This window comes from Labrus mixtus, chromosome 22 (genome assembly GCF_963584025.1).
Source record: "Labrus mixtus chromosome 22, fLabMix1.1, whole genome shotgun sequence".
Taxonomy (NCBI): Eukaryota; Metazoa; Chordata; class Actinopteri; order Labriformes; family Labridae; genus Labrus; species Labrus mixtus.
In genome coordinates, this window is record NC_083633.1 from 20,488,442 (window position 1) to 20,498,198 (window position 9,757).

Sequence of the window (9,757 nt, forward strand, 5' to 3'; positions counted from 1 at the left end):
AGATTCACTTTGTTCTTCAGGATCACATGAAGAGACAAACTGCAGCTCAGACTCGACAGGTGTAGGAGAGGAATGAATACATACAAAAACAATGTCAGGACACGGAAACGAATCCAATTAAGACCGCGTGCAGTGTTTGTATGACTCTGCAGTATTAGTGGTGTGCAGTGTCAGTGTGTATGACCTGGTTTCTGCTTCCTACAGAGTCCTTAAATACATCAAGAGATGAGCAGCAGAGCAGAGGAAGGATTTTCAAAAGAAAGGAGGAGAAAGGTTGCATTGACAGCTTGGTTCGGCTCAGGCACCCCGCTTCCCTGAATGGGAAAATCAGTTTAGATAATGTATGGATGGATATAAATATATTATTTTTTTAATCTGTCTATCCCCAGCACGATTTTGATTTTATGTTGTTCAGTATTTTAGGTGTTCTGTGTGTTTTGTGTAATTGTTGAGTAATAAAGTTCAACATACTGTACCATATCAGCTTCTTTCCTCAGGCTGTCCGGACCGTTAACTCCACTCTCCTCAGTTAAAAACAAAACAGAACTGTGACAACATGATGCACACAGACCGCACATTGCACTTTGACACCCTGGACACTTTACACTGTTTACATTATTTTGTATATTCAAATAATTATTTTTTAAATTGTACATTATATTCTATTTTACTGTATTTATGTGTATTAGTAATTTGAGTGTTTATTCCATGGCCTTGCCGAACAGTCTTTACATTTCACTGCACATCTCTATGATCTTGAATCCGTTAGTGAATCCATGGAGGAAGCGTCACTAAGGCGCCATCTAGTGGAGAGATGCCGCGTTGCAGCCTCAAGACGAATCTGCTGACAGAATTATCTAACTGCTTTTATAAAATGTTGTCGTTCGTTTTTTGTTTCATAGCCGACAACATATTATACTTGTGATTGTCTCATAACGTTTATGTTTCTTTATTTATTGTATTCTGTCTCTTTCTCTCTTTAGTCGAATCAGCTGCAGTGAACTCAAAGTTACGTAAACGCAGTTTTCATGTGTTTCACAACCGGCTCAGTTTGACTTCATGACATACAGGCTGTCCGTCTGCAGGCTGAAGGTGAGTTATTCTGTTCGACATGTGTTCTTCATTTAATCAGAAAAGACAACAGTTTAACCTGAGTTCACCTGTTAGCACTGTATGCTAAGTTAGCTTCTCCGCAGGTTCACGTTAAGGTGACTGAGGGCTTCCGTACATTAGCTTCAATGACTTTAATTATCCGTTAGCTTTAAACTAGTTACATTATTATAACCCACACCTTCCCCTAACATGGACCTCATATCTCTCATTAATAACCCTGAAATAACACGGTCTGGTTACACACGGTCACTTTAAAACGTTACTGGTGTTATGTTTTAAACAGTGACCGTGTTAACTGATGACTTTCAGGCGGATGCGTTCTCATAGTTACAGATGCTGAATGAAAAAGTCCTCAAACCTTTAAGTTCATTTTCCATTTTAATCTAAAAAAAAAAAAAGTCAATAAATCTGCTTTTAACGAAATACTAAAAGACTAAATATCTGTTTTAATTACGAAACTGCGCACGCATTCCGCTGTAAGTCATCAGTTAACACGGTCACACGTTAAACCGCAACACCAGCGCTGTTTAGCCAGGACAGTAAAGTTTATAATTTTCCTGTTCGGTGTCAATTAACTGATTAAACCGTGAGAAGAATTGAGACGTTTGTTTTGTTCATGTGTTTTTGTTGCAGGTGTTCTGGAGGTGAGGATGTTGGGGCTCAGGTGCATTGTGGGTAACCTGCATGGAGGAGGCAGACTCCTGAGAAGTCTTCCTCACGTCCAGAAGTCGTGTGTCTCCTCCTCCTCTCTGACATCACAGCGGGTCAGCCTTCATCGTGGTCTCCCTCCGCCCGCTGCGAGGCGTTTCCTGTCTCAGGATCGCGGCTCGTCCGGTCGTTCCGCTCGGTTCAAGCTGCAGACCCGTGTGGCGGTGACTCTGGCGTTCGGCAGCGGTCTGATGGCGGTGTGGTGGTACGTTTACTCGGAGAAGGAGCAGAAGCTCCGTCAGCAGCGTCTGAAGCAGCTGCAGCAGGTCGCTCTGGGTCAGGGTAACTTCAGCCTCCTCGACCACACGGGGCAGCGCAGGACAAAGAGAGACTTCCTGGGCAGCTGGGCGCTGCTGTACTTCGGCTTCACGCACTGTCCCGACATCTGTCCCGACGAGCTCGACAAACTGAGCGCCGTGGTGTCCGCTCTGGACGGGGACACCGCGCTGCCTCCCGTCCAGCCGCTCTTCATCACCGTGGACCCCGAGAGGGACGACGTGCCCGCCCTCGCTCGCTACGTCAAAGACTTTCACCCCCGTCTGGTCGGACTGACGGGGACGCCGGAGGAAGTGAAAGAAGCGGGGCGGGACTACAGAGTGTACGCCAGCCCCGGACCCAAGGACGAGGACGGGGACTACATCGTGGACCACACGATCCTGATCTACCTGGTCAGTCCTGACGGGCTGTTTTTAGATTATTACAACAGGATGAAGAACCAGGACCAGATCGCAGAGAGCGTCAGGAACCACATCAGGAACCACGTCCCACTCGCAGACACCTGAACGCAGCACGGGGATAAAAACAACACACTGACAAACACCTGAACGCAGCACGGGGATAAAAACAACACATTCACAAACACCTGAACGCAGCACGGGGATAAAAACAACATTCACAAACACCTGAACGCAGCACGGGGATAAAAACAACATTCACAAACACCTGAACGCAGCACGGGGATAAAAACAACATTCACAAACACCTGAACGCAGCACAGGGATAAAAACAACATTCACAATCACCTGAACGCAGCACGGGGATAAAAACAACACACTGACAAACACCTGAACGCAGCACAGGGATAAAAACAACATTCACAATCACCTGAACGCAGCACAGGGATAAAAACAACATTCACAATCACCTGAACGCAGCACGGGGATAAAAACAACATTCACAAACACCTGAACGCAGCGCTTTTTAAGATGTCGCTCTGACAGTAACAGATTTTCTTTCTCTGCTGTTGACAGTTTCTGATGAGCGATGTTAAATTAACTTATTTAAGACCTTATGTATTAAAAAGAGAATCAAATCTGAAGTTTTTATAAGAGCTTGTGTGTTCAGTCTCTTTACTGTAACCCTCCTGACGATCAGAGGTCGTCTGATTTCTAAATTTAGACCAACAGAAAATAATCTTCTCTCATCTCTAAAATGATCTTTTGGTTTGTTTTTATCAACCCTCCTAAAAATGTGCATGTCCAGAGGGGTGGCATGAGCCCCCCTTGAAATGTGATTGGCCACCCCAAACATTACTGAACTGTGATTGGCTATTTGCAAAAAGTCTGGACACGCCCCTGATCAAACACCAACTGATTTTACACTGAAAATAAACCATCAGCTGTTTCCTTTGTGAACAAATTACCTTTTTTTTTTTATTACAAATATTTTTCAGAAACAGAACATCTGATTATAATTCATGTTTTTGTTTTTTTTTACCATAAAGACTTTTACACGGAGACAGATCATGATTTACAGAGCGGAGGAATCAGACGAACAAAGTTTAGAGACAGAAAAACAGACGGAGAAATGTTCATGTTTGACAGGAAGGAGTAAAAAAACAAAGTGTCATTGAGAAGCGGTCAGAGTCTTGAATCTATCCGTCGCTCTGAGCGTGCTGAGCAGAGTCAGACCCATCGAGTCCACGCTCTCCTCCAGACCGAGCGCCGAGTCCACCTCCACCGTGTGGTCGTTCGCCTGAGACGCACAAAAACATGTTCACACCGAGGGACAAACTAAGTTCTCTTAGCTTCAGAGAAGTTAAACTGAATTTTCTGTGTCTGGTCAGCTGTCGTGTGTGTGTGTGTGTGTGTGTGTGTGTGTGTGTGTGTGTGTGTGTGTGTGTGTGTGTGTGTGTGTGTGTGTGTGTGTGTGTGTGTGTGTGTGTGTGTGTGTGTGTGTGTGTGTGTGTGTGTGTGTGTGTGTGTGTCTCACCAGCTGCAGTGACGCCAGCAGATATTTGCAGGCTTCAAAATTATCTAAACCGGCGACGATGGACGCGAAAGATCGACGCTGCCCGACGTCGTTCAACGCTCCGACGATCCGGTCGCCGTAATCGTGGATGTCGAACGCAGGACGATCCTCCTGAAGGACACACACACAGGAAGTGACATCATGGTTATAATCTCAGCTGATGTTCAGGTAAACTTTAATATTTAGAATTTTTTTATTTTTTTTACCTGGATCAGCAGCTCAGGTCGGATCTTATCCTCCCAGTCTTTAACTCGTCGACTCAGAGCGCTTTCCTGAGTGTACCCTCGACTGTTCACCACCAGCTGCTCCTGAAACACACACACACACACACACACACGTTTGACAGCTGTATGGTAGAGGGCTTTAAAGTGAAGTTTTATCAGTGTTGGTCTCTTACCACTCGCAGCTTCACCAGATCTTCATAACTCAGCTCGTCTCTCTGAACGTCTGCAAACAAAGTTCATCACACATTATTTCACGTCTCCATGGTAACAGTTTGTTAGCGTGTGAGTCCGTCTCCTCCGACCCCGGAGGTTATATTAAAGCTTTCTGTTTTTTGTAAATGTTTGGTAAAGGTCGTCTGCTGTCGCTGTACGTCTACATCGGTGTAACGATGAGTTTGGTAACTGAAGCTGAAGAGTCATCAACAGTTCAGGTGTGTCGTTACCTGGTGAAATAAAATCGGCTCCTCCTCCAAACTCAGCGGGAACATCGTCAGGAAACACGTCATGTTCGTTATCGGACAAGTCGTCATCGCCACCTTCAGAATATTCAACATCATAAAATATTAGAGCGCATTTTAAACTGTTTGAGTGTGTGTGTGTGTGTGTGTGTGTCAGTGTTACCCAGCAGGTCGGCGTGTCTGAATCCATCCACAGGCTCCTCCCCTTCCTGCTGTGGCCCCGCCTCCTCCAGCTGCAGGAACGTCCGCCTCAGCTCCTCATCAGACACGACCACGCCCTGAGTGACATCACACACTGATGACATCTCACACTGATGACATCTCACACTGATGACATCTCACACTGATGACATCACACACACACACACACACACACACACACACACACACACACACACACACACACACACACACACACACACACACACACACACACACACACACACACACACACACACACACACACACACACACACACACACACACACACACACAGTACCGCTCTCTTGAAGATCTTCTTCCGTGTCTTCAGTTTTTCTTTCATGGCGCTCAGATAAACGTAGTTCAGGTCTGAAACAAAAAACAAATTAAACTTTATTTCATCAAATGTTACAGAAACAGAAGAGATCAAACATGAAAGCAGCGAGCGTCAGATCTGCTGGAGGATCGATTGGGCTAATGTTTGGACAGAGCCAGGCTAGCTGTTTCCATCCGTTTCCAGTCATTATGCTAAGCTAAGCTAACTAGCTAATGGCTGTAGCTCCATATAAAGACAAACGTTTACCTGTGAACGTCGGTCCGTTTTTTAATTTATGCTCCTCAGGATCAACTGCAAAAAAAATTAAAAATTAGTTAATATAACATCCTAAAGATCTTCTTCATCATCATCATCATCATGACACAGGTGAATGTTCTCACAGGTGCCTCTGAACCAGCTCCTGAAGTCCTGCAGAGCCGCTGCTCGTTTCCGTTTCCTCTTCCCTCCGTCGTCCAGGCCGTCGGGAACTTTATAACATTTCCCTGAACAGGTGAGACAAAAAAACACGTCAGCACACCAAAAACCACGGAACAGAAACCACCCCCCCAGAGAGTCCTAAAACTCACCCGGCTTAGAGGGCTTCTCCTCCCCGAGGACGGCGTACGGGTCGTGGAGCGTCCACACGTTCACCTGGAACAAAAAAAACACAAAAAAAAAAAACACACAGTGATAGGAGGAGCAGAGTAACGTTATTTTAATGTCACATAATATGGACATATTTTAAAAACGGGTCCGGCTCCTGATGGAGAACGTACCGGAGGCGTCGTCTCCTTCTTCTTCTTCAGGTTGTCGTCCTCCAGCTCTCGTCTCTCTCTGATCATCCGACCTTCACTCGGCGCCTGAGACACAAATAAAAAGACATTTATTATGATTAACTCAAAGAGGAGTCATGACATCACAGCCTGCAGCGGGGTCATCAGACATTTGATTGGTTGACAGACTTGTGAGCCTCCTGAATCAGCACAGACCTGCTGTCTCTCCACGTGCTCCTCCACGTCCTGCTCCATGTGCTCGTCTTCCATCGGGAGGAAGTCGTCTGCGGCGTCACCTCCGTTTTCTCCAAAGTCAGCTGAAACTACGGCAGCTTCAAAGTGAGCTTCACCTGCAGCCGCAGCGTCTGGACAGAGAGGAGACATTTAGGAAGTCAACCAGCGGCTGGAGACGATCGGACACACGGCACAGAACCAAACAGACAACAGCAGAATCTGAAGGTGAAACCTGGACGCTGCTGATCCAGAGTCTCTGCAGGTCGTTGATGGTTCTCCAGCAGGAACCTGGAAGCAGCTGATCCCAGCGTGAGCAGGATCATGTCCTCGTCTCCCGGGATGAAGATATTGATCCTGAAGTCTTTCAGACTGCACAAGATCTCTCCTTTCACACTGAGACACACAAACACGTTGGAGAGAGTTTCACTGCAGCACGTCTGAAACGACTGTGAAGGCGAGTCGCAGCTCCAACGTGTCGAGAGCTGGAAAAAGATCGTTTATCACACTGACCTGATGAGAGGAATTTTCTTCTTCTCGTGAGCTTCAGGAGGAATCAGAGACTCCGGAGGAAGAGGAGCCACGCTCACAGTCTGAAGGTCACATCAGAACAAACATCAGGTAAACAGAGAGCGTGTGTGTGTGTGTGTGTGTGTGTGTGTGTGTGTGTGTGTGAGTGTCTGTGTGAGTGTCTGTGTGAGTGTGTGTGTGTGTGTGTGTGCGTCTGTGTCTGTGTGTGTGCGTGTGTGTGTGTGTGTGCGTATGTGTGTGTGCGTCTGTGTGTGTGTGTGTGTGCGTCTGTGTGTGTGCGTCTGTGTGTGTGCGTGTATGCGTCTGTGTGTGTGCGTCTGTGTGTGTGTGTGTGTGCGTCTGTGTGTGTGTGTGTGTGTATATGTGTGTGTGCGTGCGTCTGTGTGTATGTGTGTGTGCGTGCGTCTGTGTGTGTTCAGAGAGTCAGACGGACGTCACTGACCGTGTTGGAGTCGGCTTTCTCTGATTTCTCCGAGGCGTCGAGCTCCAGATGAGAAAACTTGACGAGACGAAACACAATCAGAGAGAGAATATCTTCACATCAGACTTTAACACTTCAGAAGACGTTTATATCATTTCATTGATTCATCATTGAATTGTAAACAAACATGGAGAAGCAGCGTTCAGTTTTTTATTCTCCACAATCAGAAAAAAACTCCCAGAGAGTTTGAAAACACGACTGAAGACTTGTGTGTTTAAATCCTTTTCTAATCCGATCCAAATTTATTTATGAAGCAAATTTTAAAAAACAACAAAAGTTGATGTGTCGTCTGTCTCTACATGTCAGCTCTGTGATTGGCTGGTCCAGGTTTCAGGTTTTATTTCTCACCTCGGCCACATCGTCAGCGTCATCGTGGCTCGCTGCGCCGTCTGCGTCGTCTCCCTGAGACTCCGCCGCCCGTTTGCTTCTCCTGACATGAACAAAAAAAAAACCTTTATTATCTAATCACCGGGACACAAACATGTTCAGGGCTGCAGGACGCTCTCACTTCTTGTTCCTGTCGTTGATGTACTCCAGAGTTTGGTAAACCAGGCTGTGCAGGAGCTCCACCTGAGACGCAGACAGGATTAAAAACAAGCTCACGGTTTCACATTCAGGTCGCACAGAGATTTTGATTTTACTTTCTTGCTGTAGATGCAGGCTGAACCCTGGATCAACAGAGCGGCTTCTGCAAAGTTCAGTCTGGTTTTCCCTCCGTCGAACGTGATGCACATCTCATCCAGCTGCAAACAAAGACGCAGAGTTTAAAAAAAAAAAAAAAAAAAGGAACTTCAGATTATCTTTAACTGATTCTGTCTCTCGCGGCTCAAACCTCGTCTAAGTAGTCGTTGAGCTCTGAAGCCACATCGATGTCCCAGTTCTTGGTGAGCTCTCTGATTGGCTGCAGCAGGTGAGCGTACCTGCTCTCTGTGGACTCCATGACGACCTGACTGAGAAGAACAAAGCAGGACACACTAGGGGTCTTTTTCAAACCAGCCACTACACCCTCTCCCTACCCACTACCCCTCCGTTTGCGCGTCCTCATGGAGGGTCCGCCATATTAAGTCCGTCCCAAACCAACTAGGGGGGAGTGGTAGTGGGTTGTAAAACCCTCCACCAGCGAGTCTGCACCGATGACGATTTTCGGATCACGTGCAACGCCTATTGTGTCCGGTCGTCATGGAGACAGCAACCTGTGAGTTCAAACACTGCTCCAACTAAGAGACATTTAATATCATCATACAGACGTTAACAACTTCCAATGTGTACTGAGGATCAAATACATGTTTATTTAAAGTGTTTTATATTTACAGGGACTGTTGTTAAAAACAAAAGAATATTAAATCACGTTGCTGTTAATATTTATTTATTATTTTAATACTTTTGATGTCTTTGTGAAATCTCAATTCAACAATAAAAAATACACTTTTTGCTGCTCTGATGTTCAACAATAGTCTCCTTGTCTTTGCATTAATTTAGGACACCCTGTTCTATGAAATTACAATAAATTAACTGAAAAAGGGCCACAGTCAGGAAAAAATGATGCTGTTAGGCTTTTTTACAATTTGAAATATTATTATTATTGTTATTATTATTATTATTACTCTTTGTTATATTATTGAACTGCACCATATCATGAACAGAACTGATCCTGTAGTATTATTATACTATAGTATTTTATTATATTTTGTAAATATAAACCTTTTATTTTGAAAATAATGTTGAGGAAACGGAAAGGGTAATTTGTCAGATAAAACATTTAGTGATTGTTTAACAAACTTTAGAAACTCCTTCACGATTATCATTCTATCTTTACATATCCTCTGAACTCGCAGTGTGAATATAAACGGAAAACATCAGCTAATAATAATAATAATAATTATGTAAATAAAATGATTATGAACCGTTTGAACGACGTGTTGGTAAAAGTTCGTCTTTCTGGTTAAAATCAGACTAAATAAAAAAGTTAAAGTCTTCTAAACTCGCTCAAAACGAACTTAATAGTGTTAACATAACGTGTAAGTTCGGTTTTAAATAATATTTACCGAGAAAAAGCCACAAAAGGTAAACTCACCGTGATGACAGGACGATCAGTAACAGCTAATGTTTTGTAGCAGTTAGCAACTCAAACAACCCGCGCGAAAAATGTCTTCTTCTACGTCTCCGTCTTCTTCTTCTTCTCTTGTTAAATGGCGGAACGCAACCAACGTGTAAAGGCGCCTACTGCCACCTACTGTACCGGATATGTAACTGCAGGTCTTTATATGTACAGTTCGTCAGATTACATTTTACAGTAAATTATTAATAATAATAACCCCCACACCCCACCACAAAAAGAATAATAATAACTACATAATAAAAATAAATAAAAATACAAAACTATATCTTACAATCTAAACCTGTATCTTTCAGAAAAATAAAGAGAGCATTAGCATTCCCTCATTTTGTCACTTTAATCTGAATCTATGAAG

At 44.3% G+C, this 9,757-nt stretch overlaps 2 protein-coding genes across 3 annotated transcripts; one reads left to right on the forward strand and one right to left on the reverse strand.

Moving 5' to 3' along the window:
* The first annotated feature begins 881 nt into the window (after nt 1–881).
* On the forward strand, nt 882–2,789 carry LOC132956079 (protein SCO2 homolog, mitochondrial). Of its 2 annotated transcripts, none has more exons than XM_061029243.1 (2): nt 882–1,104; nt 1,747–2,789. In XM_061029243.1, exon 2 carries the CDS (start codon nt 1,764–1,766, stop codon nt 2,601–2,603), a length of 840 nt encoding a protein of 279 aa, XP_060885226.1. In that variant the 5' UTR covers nt 882–1,104; nt 1,747–1,763; the 3' UTR covers nt 2,604–2,789. The 2 variants fall into 2 exon arrangements, with proteins under 2 accessions (XP_060885226.1, XP_060885225.1); XM_061029242.1 differs by having other exon boundaries at nt 886–1,092; nt 1,747–2,767.
* A 602-nt stretch (nt 2,790–3,391) lies between these two features.
* Nucleotides 3,392–9,446, reverse strand: ncaph2 (non-SMC condensin II complex, subunit H2). Its single transcript, XM_061029245.1, has 20 exons — nt 9,361–9,446; nt 8,119–8,236; nt 7,928–8,029; nt 7,795–7,856; nt 7,635–7,716; nt 7,248–7,304; nt 6,788–6,867; nt 6,510–6,670; nt 6,260–6,366; nt 6,047–6,130; nt 5,858–5,921; nt 5,672–5,773; nt 5,538–5,582; nt 5,253–5,323; nt 4,917–5,031; nt 4,739–4,831; nt 4,469–4,518; nt 4,278–4,379; nt 4,033–4,182; nt 3,392–3,795 (listed from the first exon to the last, which is right to left on the reverse strand). The coding sequence occupies exons 2-20, from the start codon at nt 8,224–8,226 to the stop codon at nt 3,667–3,669; spliced, it is 1,764 nt and encodes a 587-aa protein (XP_060885228.1). The 5' UTR covers nt 8,227–8,236; nt 9,361–9,446; the 3' UTR covers nt 3,392–3,666.
* Nucleotides 9,447–9,757: the final 311 nt, after the last annotated feature.

Coding starts and splice junctions, on each gene's coding strand:
- LOC132956079 (XM_061029243.1), top strand. CDS start 1,764: ATGTTGGGGCTCAGGTGCATTGTGGGTAACCTGCATGGAGGAGGCAGA.
- ncaph2 (XM_061029245.1), bottom strand. CDS start 8,226: ATGGAGTCCACAGAGAGCAGGTACGCTCACCTGCTGCAGCCAATCAGA. Junction 5,922..6,046: donor AGAAGGAGACGACGCCTCCG/GTACGTTCTCCA, acceptor TTTTTGTTCCAG/GTGAACGTGTGGACGCTCCA. Junction 5,324..5,537: donor AAACGGACCGACGTTCACAG/GTAAACGTTTGT, acceptor TTTTTGTTTCAG/ACCTGAACTACGTTTATCTG.